Genomic DNA, 21,294 nt, shown 5'->3' with positions numbered 1-21,294 from the left:
CCGCTCTGAGTGGGGGCGGCCTCCAGATGCCAACAGGGAGATACGGGACAGCTGGGCCTGTCACACCCCTGGGAAGCAGCACCGGCATCCTGGGGGCCAGAGAAGCTAGTTTTTGGGAAAGGGCGAAGCAATCCCACCCAACGGAGAACTGGTTTGTGTCCCGTGTGATTCTCAAAGTCCGTTTTCCTGTCCGCAGTTACTGGAGCCTTGACTCTTCACTCTGTTTTGTATGTAAATCAAAGGGTGTGTGAGTGTGCACGTGTATTTGCAAAGTTTTAATGAACAACAAATTTTTCAGGAATGCAACTAACCGTGTAAATCAAGGGAAGGGAGAATTTCGGTTTGAAGTTTCACCAAGAATTTTTGTTTACCATTTCCCCAAATCCCAGCAGCAGATGAATCCACTAGCCCCTGTAACTCCCCTCCCTGGACTAATCAGTAGCCCCAAATCACGTCCATCTCCAGCCGAAACAAGCTTCCGAGTTCTTCCGAGCTCTTCAATTTGTACACATTTGCCATTGCGCTCATTTTTATATTAGAATTCATGTTTTCCGTTAAAAGTTCTCTTCCTTTTATTTCTCTGTTATGTTAGGGTTTGGATACATAAATACACACATGTTCAAATAGTGTGTGTAGATCATAATGTGTAGGTTCGCTCTAGAACAAAGGGATGTGATGAAATATCTATTATAAACAAGACACTCATTTCAATGAGTGTAGGAGCCATCGCCGTGGACAGGGAAGTTATTTCCCTCATGTCACAATGTGTCATCAGTGTAAGGAGTCTGGAGAGCATGCGGGAAGCTTACCGTGCCCATCTCCTAGGACACGTGCAAACCCTCGTAGGAAGGTCTCCGCTGAGCTTGGAGATGGGGGGGGGTGATGAGGGCAGGACACAGGACACAGGCAGGGACTGCAGGGGACGCTGTGCTTGCTTGTCAGCCTGGGCGAGAGGACGGGCTTCGCAGGATCCCAAGTCTACCTGCTTCTAAGCTTCATGCTCTTTGGTTATAGCAGTGGTTCCAGCTGGGGGCTCGGGTTTCTGCTCCTAGGACATTTGGCAACATCTGGAGATAGGTGTGTGTCTCCCAAATAGGGGCGCTGCTGGGGACGAGAGGGCAGAGGCCAGGGAGGCTGCTCAGCGTCCCTGTGCACAAGCTAGGCCCCCGTGAGAGAGAGCCGAGGGGCTCCGGATGCCGGCAGGCCTCCCACTGGGGTGTGTGTGTCCTGACTGGCAGGACGGTGCCGATGCTGCCCCAAATCAGCCGCAGGACCCGTGTCTCCTCAGTGGGGCTGCAAAGTGCCTATTTAGTTCTGGGTTTTAGTTTTTCCTCTGCAACACCACTCAGCTGTCCAGGTCACTCTCTTCAGCTGGAGCTGCGTCCGTTTCCCTCCCCGCTGTGGCCAGGATGGACGAAGGAGCAGAGGCACAGCCCAGCCCGGAATCATGGGCTGCGCCCAGTGCCCCTCTATCCCTCGGCGAACGTACCAATGCTACCTGCAAACCACTGAGCCTCATGAAACAGTCTCTCCTCCGGACCCAAGGAGCCCGACGCCCTGGGGCCTTCTCGCTCTGTCACAAGCGACCTTGAATTTCCTACTGTAAATGCCTATAAGGGCAACGTCATTCTTTTTTTTTTTTTTTAAAGATTTTATGTATTTATTTGACAGACAGAGATCATAAGTAGGCAGAGAGGCAGGCAGAGAGAGAGGAGGAAGCAGGCTCCCCACTGAGCAGAGAGCCCGATGTGGGGCTCGATCCCAGGACCCTGGGATCATGACCTGAGCCAAAGGCAGAGGCTTTAACCCACTGAGCCACTCAGGCACCCCAAGGGCAACATCATTCTTAACTGTAAACTTGGATGACCCACAATGATCGCTCCTGCAAAAGCACGGGTTTATATCATGATTTCTAATTTCCAAGATGCCTTCGTTACCTGATCCTGACTCTCTCCTGACTCTCATTGCAAACGGACACCCACAAGATCAGCCCGGGCTGGTAGATACCCAAACCCCAACAGTCTTCCACAAAGACTTTATTCCAACAAACATTTCCTGAATGTTTGTCACCTGGACAGGACGATTCCAGCTTCCAAAGACGACGCATTGGAGTGGGGCCCAGGGCAGGGGTCATTCTGTGGGCCTGGGATTCATGATTCCTGCCCCAGACCAGGGGCAGGGGCAGAGGGTGGCCGTGGGACGGGCTCCTTCTTCCTTTGGGTCTTGGGCCTGGGGTCTGCAGCGGGTGCGTCCAGCCAGCACTCTGGCCCCCGGGGGTCCCGTCTCCACAGTGCCTCTCCCCAGAGCCACCCAGCTTCCCCTGTCCCCGGCACCGGTGTGGTGAGCATCCCATCCTTTATAGGCCATCCAGGTCACCCCCTCGTAGGGGGCTCCCTAGCCTCGTCACGGAGACACCACGCAGGAGAACAGCGAAGCGGGACACTGCCCTAGAGATTGCTACGTGGTGAGGCAACGGGCCAGGCAGCGCACAGACATCCTGTGAAAGGCAGAAGATGGGGGGATGCGGTGGGGAGGAGAGTCTTCCGCGGGGACTTGGGGACAGGAGATGCCATCACAGAGCACATGTCACCAGGGACGCACCTGGCTCAGCAGGCTTTGGCAGTAAACCAGCCAACTGCCATTTCTGTGCGGCTGAGATGCCGAGCCGTTCCTGTGGTGATGCGCTGAGTGGGGGGAGGAGGGGTAGTGGGAGCACAGGAGGCCTGTGAGCAGGTGCAGGAGTGGTCCCACGATCCCAGCAACCCCACGGCCCCAGTGCTTCTGCGGACCGGCTCCAGGTAGAGCATGAGTTCACGTGGGACAGGATGGAGGGGAGCTGGGCTTGTCTGTCGCCCCTCGAGGCTGTGAATTCACGTCCAAAGTGGCTTCAGAGGGATTCCAGAAACGCTTCCGGATCCGATATTTCACTAGAGCCTTGGAAGTGAGCCCGCTGTCTCAGAGTGACCATAACCCTAGAGCACGGTCAGTCCCTGGCCCAGGTTCCCAAACGGGGGCCATCTGGAAACAAATGCCTTCCTTCTGTGCTGCGGTGGGCACGTGCTCGGGGCAGAGTGGCCAGGCCCAGGCCTCCTCCCCCAGCCACATTGCTCACATCTCTCCCTCTTCTCCTGATACTGACGGGCTCTCTGGGACGTTTGTCAGATTGCTGTGTTCCGGAACCCCAGCCTCCTGAGGACGCAGGGGTCCCATGAGAACATAGGGGCCAGGGGCTCTCTGCCCCTCTGAGGCCAGGAAACACTCTTCCCTTGTCCAGGGGACATTGGAGCAGCTTCTGTTCATGGCTTCCAAGCATCCTGCACATGGTCACTGGACAGGTGAACTGGCGGTCCCCGAGCGCAATCTCCGTGGAGCGTCTGCCCAGCCGCCAGCGAGGGAGCACACGCAGCAGGGATGGGGCAGCGGCCACCCAGCCTGAAGCCCACGGGGTGTGCAGGTCAGAGACGGCGGTGAGGATGGACTGAGGCAGACTGGTGAGTGGTGTGCCAAATAGGCAGAAGACGGGGACAGAACCGGGGCGGAGGGTCGGAGGCGGCCTTGTCCCCACAGGAACGCACACCCTCAGCCTGGGGCCGCAGTGGCCCTTTCACCGCTGAGCCACAGGGAAGCTCACGGCCACTGCTGTGAGCTACCGGGGCCCCTTTCAAACACTTCGTGCAGAGACAGCAAACAAGCCCTCTCAGTAAAAGATGGTGGTTTTCCTAGACCACAGACACAGCCCGTGAGCACAGGAAATCAGGAAACGTGGCATTTTCCAGAAGCCCTGTTGTCTGCGGCAAATGGAAGAGCAGCGGCTCCCTGGCCACTCTGTCTGCCACAGGTGCATCCTGGGGACTGACGGCCCCCAGCCGTGCCCGGACGGCCCCACTGCGCGCCTGTGGCTTCCCACGCTTCCCGCCGCGTCAGCATGGGACTGCTGCCCATCAGGCGCCGGGTGAGATGCTGCCTTCGAGGCCGCAGCATCAGTACAGCTGGGATAAAACCACAGGTTCGCCAGGATGGACCAAAAGACAGGTGAAGACAACCGAGAGAGGAGAGAGTGGGTCGAGGGGGACCTAGGACCCGAGGTGCAATGGGGACGCCAAGTCCACGCGTCGGGGGACCACAGAGCCACGTTGCTGCCTGAGAGGTCGGGACACCCGGCATATCCCACGCCCCCACCCCTGGGGCCAGAGGCCTCTCCCATCTTGGCGCAGTGAGAGCTCCCTGAGCTCAGGGCCATCATCAGCGCTCAAGCCCATGACATTCATTTCGAGTTTGACCTTAGCTTCCTTGTCTGCAGAGGGAGAGGATGCGAACACAAGAGACGGTCCGGAGAATAAAACACGCCCTAATTTTCTTTCAACCCCGTCCGCCGTCTGCTCCGACCTACTTCAACACAGGAGAATCCTTCCTGCACCGCGTGGGCTGTGCACTGTGCGAACCAGAGGTGGGGTAACGAGCTGCTCTTCTGCTCGGCCCCCGGTGATCCCGTCTTTGGTGAGAAAGAAGCAAACAGAAGTCAGAAGCATTCTTCCTCCCTTCTTGTCTTTTCAGTCTAATTCTTTAAAATCCACAGACAAATTCTTCCTCTTCCCCAACTTGTGGCCATGACTAAAATCTATGCTTGTGAAATCTTAACGTTTCGCAGGTTCAATGCAGGCGGCACGGGAAGACACGCGCGTGGGCTGAACATGGGTCTGTGATGTCCCAGGACAACTGGCCTGGGAAGACAGGAGCATCATCGGTGAGGTCATGGCCATAACTATTTTCCCCGTGCCCCGTGGTGACAGCAGAGGACAGCAGGACAGGAAAGGAAGGCACGGAGCTGCCTCCCTGCTCACCTCTGCCTTTGCGCATATGTGGGTCTGTCCACTGAGACACGACTCCTCATGGATCCCGTCTGCCTCGCCACTCCCCATGCATGTGCATCAGAACCGCCCATGTCCTGGGCTCTGGAGCTCACACTTTGCTGGGGGCAGCCCCCCGCACACCCTACGAGAGCTGTCCTCACTGTGCACGTCAACAGCGGTGCTGGGGAAGCTCTGGGAGGGCAGGGGGAGGGGCAGCAGGTCCTGCACGGGGAGCTGAGGCAGAGGATGGACGCACATGCACACACAGCACCGGGGGGCCCGCAGCTGGGGGGGCCCCATTGCCACAGGCAAAACATGAGTCACCTGTACCAGGATGCCAGTGTGGACAGAAACAGACTGTTGGACACCATCCCCCCAAAACTGGTTCCTCAACAAACAAGCAACACACGTGCACAAAATTCAAGGAAAAAGAGAAAAGAGGAGGAGCCAATTGATGGGCTTTTCAGAGCCTGATGAATCTGTTTCCATGGAGGCCCCTGATTGGGATCCAGGTCCAGACAAACCATTAAAAAGATGTTGTGAGGGGGTGGGTCAAGATGGCGGATGAGTAGCAGGCTGGGACGACATCAGGTCGCAGGAGATCAGCTGGACAGTTATCAAACCATTCTGAACTCCTACAAACCCAATAGGAAATCAAAGAGAAGAAGACCAGCGATTCTAGAAACAGAAAATCAACCACTTTCTGAAAGGTAGGACGTGCGGAGAAGTGAATCCAAAGTGATGGGAGGACAGACCGCGGCAGGAGGGGCTGGATCCTGGCAAGCAGGGGAGCAGCAGAGCACAAAATCTGAACTTGTAGAAGTCTGCCCCAGGGAGGGACGTCGCTCCAGAGGTTAAGCGCGGGTGGAGCCCTCATGGGGACAGCGTGGTCTCAGTCCCGTGGGGTCACAGAAGGATCGGGGTTTGTCCGAGTGTCACAGAGCTCACAGGGATCGGAGCGGGGAAGTCGGCGGCAGAGACAGAGCCTAGGAGTGAGCTCTCCGCTCGGGGTTACCTTAAACTGTGATCCGTGGCACAGTTGGGCCACTGCTCTTTGAGCAGGGGCCCCACAAGTGACAGAACTGGGGAGACTCACCTTCCTCTCTGGGAGGAGCAGGAAGGAAGCGCGGCAGGAATCTGCCGGGTTTGGAGACTCCCAACAGGCCACGCGCCAGAGACAGAGACGCTCGGTCACAGGCCGGGTGAGCTCGGAGCGCGGCCGGAGACCAGGGAGACGCGAGGCACTGATGGCTCATCTCCGAGGGTGCACTGAGGAACGGGGCCCCGAGCTCTCGGCTCCTCCGGCCGGAGACTGGGCGCCGCCATCTTCGTTCCCGCCCTCCGGACTCTACGGAAAGCGCTCAGGGAACAAAAGCTCCGAGAGCGAACCGAGCAGATGACTTAGCCCGGCCCCTGGCAAGGGCGCAATTCCGCCTCCAGCAAAGACACTTGAGAATCCCGGCAACAAGCCCCTTCCCCAGAAGATCAGCAAGAACATCCAGTCAAGACCGAGCTCACTGATCAGTGAGAACTGCAGAAGTCCAGAGACAGGGGAAAGCAACACACAGAATTCATGGCTTTTCCCCCCATGATCCCTTAGTCTTACAAAGTTAATTACTTTTTAAAATTTTATTTTTTTCTTATTCTAATATTTTTACCTTTCCCTCTTTCCTCTTTTAATGTTTTTTAATTAGTTTATCTTAAGAATACCTTTCTAAAAAATTCTTTTAAAACCTTCATTATTATAGTCACGTTTTATCCTTCAGTCTAACTTTATTTCTTGTATACATAAAGGGTTTTATTTTTTCAAAAAAAATTTTGGGATACAATTGCTTCTAATAGATAAAAATATACCCTAAATCTAGCAGAGGGCTTTGTTCTAGTCTGCAGCCTGAGCAAATTCTCTCCACTTTTTTTTTTCTTCCTTCTTTTTCCAACCAACTTATCTTATCAATTTATTTTTAAAGATTTTTATTTATTTATCTGACAGAGATCACAAGTAGGCAGAGAGGCAGGCAGAGAGAGAGAGGAGGAAGCAAGCTCGCCGCTGAGCAGAGAGCCCGATGCGGGGCTCAATCCCAGGACCCTGGGATCATGACCTGAGCCTAAGGCAGAGGCTTAACCCACTGAGCCACCCAGGTGCCCCTCTTATCAATTTATTTTTTAGAATTTTTTAAAATTTTCATATTTACAGTCATATTCCATCCCTTTATCATGGTTATGCATATATATATATATATATATATATGTTTTTCTTTCTTTAAAATTTAGAGAGGTAATTTCTTCTAAGAGATCAAAATACACCCAAAATCAAGTGGGTGGCTCTGTTCTATTCACCAGTCTAATATATATATGTATATATTTTTTTAATTTTTTAAAAAATTTCATTTTACCCTCTTTCTTCTCCTCCAGATTTGGGGTCTCTTCTGATTTGGTTAGCATACATTTTTCTAGAGTCTTTGCCACCCTTTTAGTATTTTACTCTCTCGTTCATATATTCTTATCTGGGTAAAATGACAAGGCAGAAAAACTCGCCAAAAAAAAAACAAAAACAAAAACAAAAAAAACCAAGAGGCAGTACCAAAGGCTAGGGACCTAATCAATACGGACATTGGTAATAAGTGAGATCTAAGTGAGATCTAGAGTTCACAAGGACAATTCTCAAGATGTTAGCTGGGCTCGAAAAGGCATGGAAGATATTAGAGAAACCCTGTCTGGAGAAATAAAAGAACTAAAATCTAACCAAGCTGAAATAAAAAAAAGCTATTAATGAGGTGCAATAAAAAATGGAGGCTCTTACTGCTAGGATAAATGGGGAGAGGAGAGAATTAGTGATATAGAAGACCAAATGATGGAGAATAAAGAAGCTGCGCAAAAGAGAGACAAACAACTACTGGACTACGAGGGGAAAATTTGAGAGTTAAGTGATACCATAAGACGAAACAACATTAGAATAATTGGGATTCAAGAAGAAGAAGAAAGAGAGGGGAATAAGGTATATTGGAGTGAATTAAAGTAGAGAATTTCCCAAATATGGCAAAGGGAACAAGCATCAAAATCCAGGAGGCACAGAGAACCTGCCTAAAATGAATAAGAATAGGACCACACCCTGTCATCTAATGGTAAAACTTATAAGTCTTAGTGACAAAGAGAAAATCCTGAAAGCAGCTCAGAACAAGAAGTCTGTAACATACAATGATAGAAATATTAGATTGGCAGCAGACCAATCCACAGAGACCTGGTAGGCTAGAAAGAACCGGCATGATATAGTCAGAGCACTAAATGAGAAAAACATGCAGCCAAGAATACTATATCCAGCTAGACTCTCACTGAAAATAGAAGGAGAGAGAGAAAAAGCTTCCAGGACAAACAAAAACTAAAAGAATTTGCAAACAGCAAACCAGCCCTACAGGAAATATTGAAAAGGGTCCTCTAAGCAAAGTGAGAGCCTAAAAGTAGTAGACTAGAAAGGAACAGAGACAATATACAGTAATAGTCACTTTACAGGCAATACAATGGCACTAAATTCATACCTTTCAATAGTTACCCTGAATGTAAATGGGCTAAATGCCCCAATCAAAAGACACAGGGTACCAGAATGGATAAAAAAACAAAACCCATTTATATGATTTCTACAAGAAACTCATTTCAGACCCAAAGACACCTCCAGATTTAAAGTGAGGGGGTGGAAAACAATTTACCATGCTAATGGACATCAAAAGAAATTTGGGGTGGCAATCCTTACATCAAATGAATAAGATTTCAAGCCAAAGACTATAATAAGAGATGAGGAAGGACACTGTATCATACTCAAAGGGTCTGTCCAACAAGAAGATCTAACACTTTTAAATATCTATGCCCCTAACATGGGAGCAGTCAAAATATAAACCAATTAATAACAAAATCAAAGAAACACATCAACAATAGTACAATAATAGTAGGGGACTTTAACAGCCCCCTCACTGAAATGGACAGATCATCCAAGAAAAGATCAACAAGGAAATAAAGGCTTTAATGGACACACTGGATCAGAGGGACATCACAGATACATTCAGAACATTCCATTCCAAAACAACAGAATACACATTCCTCTCTGGTGCACATGGAACATTCTCCAGAACAGATCACATCCTCGGTCACAAATCAGGTCTCAAGTGGAACCAAAAGACTGGGATCATTCCCTGCATACTTTCAGACCACAATGCTTTGAAGCTAGAACTCAATCACAGGAGGACATTTGGAAAGAACCTAAATACATGGAGGCTAAAGAGCATCCTACTAAAGAATGAATGGGTCAACCAGGAAATTAAAGAAGAATTGAAAAAAATTACGGAAACAAATGAAAATGAAAACACAACAGTTCAAAATCTGTGGAACACAGCAAAGGCAGTACTGAGAGGAAAGTATACAGTGATGCAAGCCTTCCTCAAGAAACAAGAAAGGTCTCAAGTACACAACCTAACCCTACACTTAAAGGAGCTGGAGAAAGACAGCAAAGAAAGCCTAAACCCCATAGGAGAAGAGAAATCATAAAGATCAGAGCAGAAATCAATGAGGTAAAAACCAAAAAAAAGTAGAACAAATCAACGAAACTAGGAGCTGGTTCTTTGAAGGAATTAATTAATAAGATTGATAAACCCCTGGCCAGACTTATCAAAAAGAAAAGAGAAAGGACCCAAGTTAATAAAATCATGAACGAAAGAGGAGAGATCACAACCAACACCAAAGAAATACAAACAATTATAAGAACATATTATGAGCAACTTTACACCAGCAATTTTGACAATCTGGAAGAAATGGATGAATTCCTAGAGATATATAAACCACTAAAACTGAATCAGGAAGAAACAGAAAATCTGAACAGACCCATAACCAGTAAGGAGATTGAAGTAGTCATCAAAAATCTCCCAACAAACAAGAGCCCAGGGCCAGACGGCTTCCCAGGGGAATTCTACCAAACATTTAAAGAAGAATTGATTCCTATTCTCCTGAAACTGTTCCAAAAAATAGAAGTGGAAGGAAAACTTCCAAACTCATTTTATGAGGCCAGCATTACCTAGATCCCAAAACCAGACAAAGACCCCACCAAAAAGGAGAATTACAGACCAATATCCTTGAGGAACATGGATGCAAAAATTCTCACCAAAATACTAGCCAATAGGATCCAACAGTACCTTAAAAGGATTATTCACCACAACCAAGTGGGATTTATTCCAGGGTTGCAAGGATGGTAAACATCTGCAAATCAATCAATGTGATACAATACATTAATAAAAGAAAGAACAAGAACCATATGATACTCTCAACAGATGCTGAAAAAGCATTGGACAAAGCACAGCATCCTTTCTTGATCAAAACTCTTCAAAGTGTAGGGATAGAGGGCACATACCTCAATATCATCAAAGCCATCTATGAAAAACCCACACCGAATATCATTCTCAATGGGGAAAAACTGACAGCTTTCCCCCTAAGATCAGGAACATGGAAGGGATGTCCACTATCACCACTGCTATTCAACATAGTACTAGAAGTCCTAGCCTCAGCAATCAGACAACAAAAAGAAATTAAAGGCATCCAAATTGGCAAAGAAGTCAAACTCTCACTCTTTGCAGATGATAGGATACTTCATGTGAAAAACCCAAAAGACTCCATTCCCAATCTGCTAGAAATTGTAGAGGAATTCACTAAAGTGTCAGGATATAAAATCAATTGCATTTCTATACACCAACAGTAAGACAGAAGAAAGAGAAATTAAGGAGTCCATCCTATTTACAATTGTACCCAAAATCATAGGATACCTAGGAATAAACCTAACCAAAGAGGCAAAAAATCTGTACTCAGAAAACTATAAAGTACTCATGAAAGAAACTGAGGAAGACACAAGGAAATGGAAAAACGTTCCATGTTCATGGATTAGAAGAACAAATATTGTGAAAATGTCTATGCTACCTAAAGCAATCTACACGTTTAATGCAATCCCTATCAAATACCATCAACTTTTTTCAAAGAAATGGAACAAATAATCCTAAAATTTATATGGAACCAGAAAAGACCCTGAATAGCCAGAAGAAGGTTGAAAAAGAAAGCCAAAGTTGGTGGCATCACAATTCCAGACTTCAAGCTCTATTACAAAGCTGTCATCACCAAGACAGTATGGTACTGGCCCAAAACCAGACACAAAAATCAATGGAACAGAATAGAGAGCCCAGAAATAGACCCTCAACTCTATGGTCAACTAATCTTTGACAAAGAAGCAAAGAATGTCCAATGTTAAAAAGACAGTCTCTTCAACAAATGGTGTTGGACAGCCATATGCAGAAGAATGAAATGGGGCTACTTCCTTACACCACACACGAAAATAGACTCAAAATGGAGGAAGGACCTCAATGTGAGACAGGAATCCATCAAACACAGGCAGCAACCTCTTTGACCTCAGCCACAGGAACTTCTTCCTAGAAACAATGCCAAAGGCAAGGGAAGCGAGGGCAAAAATGAACTATTGGGACTTCATCAAAATCAAAAGCTTTTGCACAGCAAAGGAAATAGTCAACAAAACCAAAAGACAATTGACAGAATGGGAGAAGATATTTGCAAACGACATATCAGATAAAGGGCTAGTATTCAAAATCTATAAGGAACTTTTCAAACTCAACACCCAAAGAACAAATAATCCCATCAAGAAATGGGCAGAAGACATGAACAGACATTTCTGCAAAGAAGACATCCAGATGGCCAACAGACACATAAAAAAGTGCTCCCCATAACTCATGATCAGGGAAATACAAATCAAAACCACAATGAGATACCACCTCATACTAGTCAGAATGGCTAATATTAACCAGTCAGGAAACAACAGATCATGGCGAGGATGTGGAGAAAGGCGAACCCTCCTACACTGTTGGTGGGAATGGAAGCTGGTGCAACAACTCTGGAAAACAGCATGGAGGTTCCTCAAAAAGTTGAAATTAGAGCTACCCTATGACCCAGCAATCACACTACTGGGTATTTACCCTAAAGATACAAATATAGTGAATTGAAGAGGAACGTGCACACCAATGTTCATAGCAGCAATGTCCACAAGAGTCAAACTGTGGAAAGAACCTAGATGTCCATCAACAGATGAATGGATAAAGAAGATGCGAGATACACACACACACACACACACACACACACACACACACACACACACACACACAATGGAATACTATGCAGCCATCAAAAGAAATGAAATCTTACCATTTGCAATGACGTGGATAGAACTATAGAGTACTATGCTCAGTGAAATTAGTCAATCAGAGAAAGACAATTATCATATGATCTTACTGATGAGGAAGTTGAGAGGCAGAGTAGGGGATCTGGGAGGTAGGGAAGGAAAAAATGAAACAAGATGGGATCGGGAGGGAGACAAACCATGACTCTTAATCTCACAAAACAAACTGAGGGTTGCTGGGGGTGGGGGGAGGGAGAGGGTGGTTGGGTGATGGACACTGGGGGGGTATGTGCTATGGTGAGTGCTGTGAAGTGTGTAAGCCCGACGATTCACAGACCTGTACTCCTGGGGCTAATCATACATTATATGTTAACTTAAAAAGTAAAAAAAAAAAAAAAAAAAGATGTCGTGAGAAGTCAGGAAAGTGGAATGTTGACTGAATCTGTGAAACCCCTATAGGATTGTGATGATTAGTGTCCGAGGCAGGGAGCACAGTGAGGTTTTAAGGCCAAGAGTCCAATGGGGGTCTTTTAGAGGTAAACACAGACCAGCTTACTCGGAGGCTGGATTTCTCCCCACCTAAGCCACAGGGGATGGGGGTGAGGCATGGAGGCAACCAGACCGGCCTGGAACCGAGCCTCCCTGAATGCGTGGTGAGTGTGTGTGGTCACTCTAGTACACATTTGCCTTTGTAAGGGCTGATATCTTCCATGACTAAAAGGAATTCAGAACAGAGGCTGGAGGACAGAGACAGCGTGTGTGGTCATGGGAAGAACGGGCTGGAGAAGCGCCAGGGTGTGCGGCCGCGTGGGGGCGTGTGCCAGGAGCCACATCCCGGAACGGGGTAGGTTCTGCAAGCAGCCACGCAGGGGCCCGACATGGCAGGGGGAGCTTCCTCGAGCAGGGTCTGGGCACAAGCAGCGGGCAGCAGTAGAGTCTGCTTCTCTAGGCAGGACCTGAGTGCACCCCGAGTCTGTCTTATTCCTCTAGATGGGGGCACGTAGACTTTTTTGTTTGTGTAGAGTTGGGGCTCACTGACCAGAAGCAACATTTACACCTCCCCCATTTCACCCAGCTATCAATTTGCACCTTGGCGTAACTCTGCCTGTGAAAGCAAGTTGGGTGGCGTTTCCTTTCCGGACAGAATGGCTTCCAGACAATGTGCCAGGATGGGCCCTGGATCTCGGCGCCCGCCCGCCTGCTGGAAAGGGTCGCAGGCACCTGTCTGTGCCAGGAGCCGACCGCCCGGAGGCATGGCCAGCACTGAGAAGCATCACTCATGCTTTGGCATGTACGGAGGACTGTGACGTTTACACAAATTCTATATCTACTGAAGAAAACCTTCACACCTGTAAGCTTTGCCAACAGCTGTGTGAGCTCCTGGACGGCACAGCAGAGGCGCCCGTGAACGCAGTGGTAGCTCCCCGGGTGTGCTCGGCCACGTGCTCAGCGTGGCGGGCGGGCAGAGGTGCGGGGTCGCAGAAGAGCACCCCATAGGCTGCCCGGCCACCATCAGCCCACCTCCGTTTATTCTGGCCCCGGGTGCAGTGGGTAACACCCACCCCGGGGGGCCAGGTCCGTGCTGCCCCCTAACCATGTGCTCCGGTCTCTTACAGGCTTCACGCCGCTGCTCCTGGGTCCGGCAGCAGAGACCCTGTAGTCTGCCAGCTGCCTCTATGCCAAGGCCCCTCTGCTCTGTGCCTACATCATCCGGCCCTAGAGGCACCCGGGAACAGCCTGCTGGGTTTAGGGTCGTGGACTCAAGGGGGCCAGGAGCCACTCAGAGGCCCTCCCGGAGCAGGCCAGCCCACCCATTCATGACACCCGCTGCCAAGACCCCTTACCTGCAGGTAGTGGCACGGCCTCAAGGACGGTTTGACCTCCTGGTGGACCAGGGGCTTATCTAAGTTCAGGGAGCTCTTGCGGTAAGCCTCCTTTGCCTGGCTCACGGTCAGTGTGGACCAGGAGCTCCGTTTCATGTACTTGGTGTCGGGCGTCATGGTCAAGCCCTCACAGGCCGAGCACTTGACGTCACTGTTACTCTTGGACGTCTTCAGGGACAGATCCCCAAAGGGGCCCGGGAGCACCTCGGGGTAGCAGTGGGAGACGTGGTCCACGTGGTGCCTGTTGGCCACGCTGGATGTGCGGCAGGTGCTGTCACTGTCCAGGTTGTCGTCGGAGCTCCACCAGCTGCTGGTGCCCGACCTGTGCTTGCCCTCCGGCTTCCGCTCCTTGCTTTTACTCCGTTTGCCGTGCTTCGCGTGGTGGCCATGGTGCTGGTCCTCCACCCGACTGTCGCCCTTGGTGCCGTTCACGTTGCTCTTGGAAGAGCCCTCGAGGGAGTGGGACTTGGTGAAGAGTTTCTGCACAGAGTGCACGAGGTGTCGGATCCTCCCCGGGCTCTCGCTGCGCTGCTCGGCGGCCGTGGACGTCCTCTGGTACTGCAGCGTGTGGAAACCGTCCCGGTGCAGAGGCAGCTGCTTCTCAAACTGGTCCAGAAGGTTGGCCGGGATGCGGTTGACCCTGGTGCCGGCGTGGGACACGGCACAGTCGTCCCTCGTGTCGTAGTGGGAGCTGTAGTGCATCCTGGGGAAGGTGCTGCTGGACATGTGGTCACCCAGCACCACGGGCATCATCATGCACTCGGAGTGGACGGAGCTCCCAGGGGAGCAGCGGTGGTGGTCCATGGGGCAGCTCTCCACGGGGCTGAGCAGGTAGGGCTGCCTTGCCTCCTGCCCATGGTGCAGGTGCTCGTGCTCGCAGTCCTCGGGGGCCGCCAGGCCACAGGTGTGGCCTGAACACAGCTGTGCCTGAGTCCGGCCCCCGGGGAGCCCCTTCATGTTCCTAGGAGCAGGGGAATATCTTCCTTCGTTGAAGTGCTGCGTTGGGGACCATGAGTACTGCTGGTCTGTTGAGAGAGCACAGAAAGCCGTTTAAGACGAGGCAGGGACAGCAACCAAACCCTTACTTATGTGTGGGACACCCCATGTGGAACTGTCTTATCTGGTAACTGGGGGTCATTTTTGGGCATTCGAGCGGGTACTCATTATTTTCATACCACATTGACTGCTCCAAAGTATGCGCCTATGAAGAAGCACTGACTCTGATACTCCCAGTTGTTCTAGTCCACGCAGCCAAATATTCTAGTGTACATGGCCAAATACACATCGTTGGGTAGATGTGTCAGCCTCTGGACAGCAAGATTTTGTGGTGTTCAACAGATACACGGTTTGTGGGGGAAAATGAGTTACATTTCAATCAGATTTGAGTATTGTGGCTTCGGCTAAGAAGTTTACAATGTAGCATCTAGTATTTACTTAGTAACATTCCTCCAAACGCCAATGTGCTACAGGCTGACTTATGAACCCCAAAGCCCAAAGCCACCTGCCGGTCTCCCAGTGGGAGAGGGGGCAGCTTTCTTGGGGCCATCAGTCGGTCAAGAGGAGGACTAAACCAGGATGTCCTGACCTTTCATCACAGATACTTGGTTCTGAATGGTAAGAGTTTATCCAATACAGAAAAAATGGTTCGGTTCGGTGGGACGTAATACTGTGCCTGGATGAGTTGTTGGGAGTCACTCTCAGGAGGTCGCTGGGTTCTGGCTAGGGAGGTGACTGAGTGGGGCGTGAGATGCTGACTCCCAGACATGGGCTTGTTGGGGTTCGGGCCTCCGTTCTGCCACCATGTGGTATGTGATTCTGAGGGTCGGGCAGGTGGGCCCGCCATGCTCCCCGTGCTTCCGTGCGCTCCGAATGTGATGGGGAATGTGATGGGGAATGTGATGGGGAATGTGATGGGGAATGTGATGGAGAAGAAGGACGCTGGCTAAGCACCGGGCCGGGTTCCTGGACAACCACACTCTCAAGCGTTCTCCCTTGTCTGTGCCATTATTACCGTAAGTATCATCCTTTCAAACTATCTTGGGTCAGCACTGACCAAGTTCTGGGTTTATTAAACCCAAGTGTCTGGACTCCCGGATTCCTTAGAGAAGCCTCTGGCTTCATCCCTGTTTCCTGCTGACCCACACTTTCTGTTTCAGACCCAGCTCAGAGCTGGCTTCTGAAGGTCGCCGCACAGATGCAGGGAACAGAGACTGTTACACCATACGACATACACACATGCATACCTGGTATATAATATGCATATTATACATACGGAAAATAAAGACTATTAGAGTCATACGCAGGTACTACGTACAGCGCGTGCATGCATGTGTAATATGCCGTGTGGTACACAATGTGTGTGTAAACCATGCTGGGAATTCAAGTGCTATTAGGATACATAATCTGCATAGACAGTGTGTATGATGAATCTATCCACAGGTAACAAACGTATACACTGTATGTATCACATGACATACGCAAGAAATACAGACGCTATCACAGTGTATCATATGCATATGTAGCATGCATATCTAATGCCTATATCCACATGACGTGCCCACGTACAATATAACATGTACATAACATGCAGAACACACTGCTGTGGAGGCCGACTCCCGCAGGAAACAGGTGGGAGACCCATGAGAATGAGCACCCAGGGGAGGGCCTGTGGGGGGAGCCCACCCGGCATCTGAGGGCTCCAGCCCCCTCCTCAGGCTGGAACTGCACAGTGTTCTCTTCTGGAAAATGGAGCCCAGCTGGTTCCCCGGACAGACCTGGGCTACAGCCCTTTCCATGGCCCACACCACCTTCTCCACGAGGCCCACTGAAGCTGTCGAGTCATGACTCTGGACCCCGGGGTGTCCTGGAAGAGGCAGGGGCTGGGAAACATGGAGACAGACCGCTGGTGCTCTCCCGGCCGTGCTCCCCCAGGCCCTGCACATGCTCCCACCTTTTCCTCTGCCCCCGCCTTCACCCCAGGCCCCTGCCCTGGCTCAGACCCTGAGTACTTATCATCATCAGCAGCTACTCTCCTCCCCCCGCGTCCCTGGACATGCCCCAGCCAGGTCCTCCCTGCTCGAAGGCTCAGGCTTACCGCGGAGTCCTCACTCCTCAACTGGCAGGCAAGGCTGCCCCTGGGACGGCTGGCTCGGCGACGGCTGTGCGCCAAGCTAGAGCCCGCGTGCTGACCGGGTGGGCCGGCTGGGCCCCGACCCCGGCCCCGGCTGCACCCGTCCTAGTTCCCGGTGAAGCGTGTGGCTTTAATCAAACGGAATCAGCCCCTATTTCTTTCTTTTTTTTTTTTTTTTTAAAGTAAGGTATATCTAGTAGGTATCTGGTTTTCATTCATTTGAATTTTTTTTTAAAGATTTTATTTATTTATTTGAGAAACAGCCCCTATTTCTAATAATTGTCCTCTGGGCTCCTTGCCGGCTGAGGCTGTGGGCTCTGTGGGCTCCTTCCCAGTGAATTATTTCTAATAATTTACTCTGCAGGGCCCACTCCAAGGCAATCCAGCCTCAGTCCAGACAGCACCAAGAGAGAGCGCCCACTGGTCACTGTCCTGGAGGCTGGGGTCCAGATATGTTGGGAGCTGGACTTCAATGAGGCCCCCGTGCCCCACCTCCTCGGGGAGGAAGCTGTCTGCTGTCCCCTGCCCCCGCAGGGGCCGGCCCCCCTCCCCTCACCACTCTCTCCCGTCAGTTCAGGCCAGTTAAGCAGTCCCACCCGCCTGCCCTCCATCCCCCTTGCCCGAGAGGTGCCACCTACGGTGTGGGGTCAGGGACACACGGAGCTCACAGGGCCACCCCCAGCCCCCCAGAGCAGACCCCACACACCCCGGGCAATTGTGGAAAACAGGAAAGGAACCAAGAGACTCTGGGCTCGTCCCAGGTTATTTCTAAGCAACCCTCTCAGTAACCTTCATAGGAAACATCACCTCCTTCCAAATGACCAGTCCAAGATGTGGGTTCAAAGGGTCCCCCTTGCAGGCTGTGGACTGCCAGCTGTGCAGGGCAGCTCACACGCTCACGTGTCTCACAGGCAGGGCCACAACTGCACTGATCCCCAAGGAGTTAGGGGCAAGGCTTGATCCCCCGGGAGCAAGGGACAGCAGCAGTGACGGGCCTCCGAGCACGGGTGGGGTGGTCTCCTTCCAAGGGCAGCACAGAGACCTCGCCCGCACGTCCTCACAGTGAACAGCCTCCCCCACAGGGACATCTATCTCCAAGGACAGCCCAGCTTCCCTAGTGCGAGGGGCTCCCCCGGGAGAGCGCCTGGCATCTTCCTTTCTCCGCAGATAAACTGTAGCTGGAGCACTTTAATACATTAGGAGGGAATACTTGAGATTATACTATATTTTAATATAATTAAAAGCAAGTTTTCAAAGGAATTCAATATCTAGTTGATAAATAGCAAAACTACGTGCTGTAATCCAGACGCTCCAGCGGCATAAGTTGTCACCCTATTATCTTTTGCTTTATTTTTCCATTAGCACATAATTTAATACAATTCTAATCCTCCTCCATATTAAAAAGCGAGACCATTACTGCCCCACTCACGTATCCTATTTCTGCCTAATGTTTGGCCTCGAAGCTACATTTTGAATGTGGCGACATAAAAGAACCGTACGAAAGATACAAGTTTAGCTGAAATGAATTAAATCTGATCGTGCGGCGCGTCGGGAGCCCACTCGCTTTTCTCCACCGCGGGGCTGAGCAGCCTGGTGCACGCGCGGAAACGGATCCACAGCCTCCGAAACGTAAGACACTAATAACAGCAAACAAGAAAATAAGGCCTGTAAATAATGGCAATTCTGAGATGTGTCACAAGGACTGGGACTGTCAGTGTTTTTTTTTTTTTTTTAACGTCAACATGACACAGAATAAATACTTCGGGCTGGCGGTTTCTCTCTGTGGAAGTGGGGTGACAGGCACCAAATGTGGAAGGCACCTTAGCGCCCCCATTTCTAGCTACTCACGACACCGTATTTTGTTCTGAAGCAAGAGAAAACAGCAATATCCTCATTACCCACTAACTGTCTCCCCAAATCCGAGCTAGAACGCGAAGGTCCATCTCACTGTTGGATTTCAGAGTGCTGGCATTCTCATTCTGAAAGGTGTGTTTTCAGCATAGAGATAAGAACTCAAAAGTACGCTAACATGTCTGGAGCGGTCTCTGTGTGTGGGCACTGTGTGCTGGGAGGTGGTGCTGGTCCACACGCCACAGGGAAGCCCAGGCTGGAAGGGCAGGCAGGGAAGGGCACCCATCCTAGTTCCCGGTGAAGCCCAAACCCACGCACGCACACAGCCTCAGAGCTGGACGGACCCTAGTGTGCAGCTCCGTGTGGCCCGCCGCCGGCACCAGCTGCCGAGGGCTGGGGGACGGTGGTGTGTGGGGGCCCCAGGGGCTCTCTCTCATTAAACTGGGCTGGAGGTTCCACACTAAGCCCTAGCCTGAGCCAACCAGGCTGGGCACACACCGTGACAATGGACCCAGTCCCTGGTTTTTGAGAAAGCGTGGAAGTGTGCGTGCACCCTAGCCCTGGAGGGTGTCGTCATGGGTGCTGTGCCCCCCGCCCCCACGGCAGGCACCCTGAGGTCCTGCCCCACTGAGGATGCCCGCCGGGTCTCCCTCGGCCTGCGGTTCACCTAATGCAGTTGAGCCCCCCATCTGCACTTCCTTTTTAAAAAATTTTTTTATTTGTATATTTATTTTATTTTTTGACTATCCTTTTTTAAAACTTATTTAAACTCAATTAACTAACATGGAGTGTATTATTAGTTTCAGAGGTAGAGGTCAGTGAGTCTCATAGAAGGCCCAGGGCTCATCCCATCACTTGCCTTCCTCAGTGCCCATCCCGCAGCCGCCCCATCTCCCCACCGCCTCCCCTCCAGAGACCCTCACTCGATCCCTCATGGTTGGCCTCCCTCTCAGTTTTCATCTTATTTTACTTCGCACTTTCACCTGAGTTTATCTGCCCACGGGGACAGACCCTTCACCGTCTCTGTCACTGCTCTCGATGCCCTCCCACAGGAAAATCCTCAGGAAAGGTGGGAGCTAACAGTAAAAAGCAAAGCACACGAGACAACACTGAGCTACACAGACGTTGTGAGCGGGCTGTGGAGCTGCGTGCCGGACAAAAACCACTCCGCTACTATATGTTTTCCCACCGTAGTGAAACTTACTGACAATTCTTCTGTCCCTGTGCAGAATTGCGAGAGGCCCCTGCTTTGTCCTGGAGTCGTCTTGGCTCCCCTTTTCTGCCGCCTTCATCCTTCACACACTCCCCACCGACCCGTTCTTCCTCAAAACCCCCCAGGTGGCTCCTGGTGGGACCTCAGAACACACACACAGGCTGGGGAATATGATAAGAAGTAGCCATGGGGCCTTATTCCTGTATTTACTATGTGAAGGCATGAAAGACGTGTCCCACCGTACGTCAAGAAGCCCCTTAACAAAAAGGTTCCTCAAAAATTTCACCAAAGACTCCAATATGTGTAAGCTGGCCACCACAGAACGTGGTGGGAGGAGTCAGGGATGTTCTGGGCAAATGGATGGGTGTCCCCTATTCATGGACTGAAGACAACTCGGTTAAGGGGCAAACACTCTCCAAATTGATCTACAGACTCCACACAATTCCTATCAAATCATAGCTGGCTTCTTTGTAGAAATTAAAAGCTGATCCTAAAATTTATACAGATTAAAAAAACAAAACAAAACCAAGTGTATAGCCAGAGGTGGAAGGAGATGGTAAAGCTGAGAGCAGAGATAAATGGCGTGATGAAGGGAATCAATGAAACCAAAAGTTGGTTCTTTGAAAAATCAATAAAATTGACCACCACTGATGACATAAATAAAATGATTATGATAATATGACAACTGTAGACAACCTAGGTGGAATGGATGAATTCATGGAAACCCACAAATTATTTCCGGAAGAAACAGGAAATCTGATCATACCAATAACAATAAGAAGACTGAATTAGGAATCAAAACCTCCCAACAAAGAAAAGACCAGAACCAATGGCTTCACTGGAAGGTTCTGCCAAACATTTAAAGGAAAATGAATGCCAATCCTTCTCAAACTCTTCCAAAAGGTTGAAGATGTGGGAACACTTCCTAGCTCACTTCCATGAGGCCACCATAAGCTAATATGGAAACCAGATAAAGACATCATGGGAGAAGAAATTACAGACCAATAGCCTTTATAAATACAGATGCAAAAGTGCTAACAATGTACCAGCAAACCCAACCCCGTAGCATGTGAGAAGAATTATATACCACGGCCAGGTGGGTTTATCCTGGGAATGCAAAGGTGCTTCAACATATGAAAATGAATATATTACAACAG

At 50.2% G+C, this 21,294-nt stretch overlaps 1 protein-coding gene across 1 annotated transcript in view; it reads right to left on the bottom strand.

Annotated features, from left to right (window-relative positions):
- The window catches only part of DLGAP2 (DLG associated protein 2), a gene marked incomplete at its 3' end in the record, with an annotated part of 768,810 nt that overhangs the window by 102,773 nt on the left and 644,743 nt on the right, over positions 1-21,294 (bottom strand). Inside the window, exon 6 of the mRNA XM_080794969.1 lies at positions 13,905-14,968. Within this exon, the coding sequence (XP_080651095.1) occupies positions 13,905-14,968 (1,064 nt within the window). The remainder of the gene's footprint in view (positions 1-13,904; positions 14,969-21,294) is intronic.

The sequence above is a fragment of the Martes martes genome (assembly GCF_963455335.1).
Source record: "Martes martes genome assembly, chromosome: 2".
NCBI classification, from domain to species: Eukaryota; Metazoa; Chordata; class Mammalia; order Carnivora; family Mustelidae; genus Martes; species Martes martes.
This window is presented reverse-complemented; position numbering and strand designations above follow the sequence as displayed.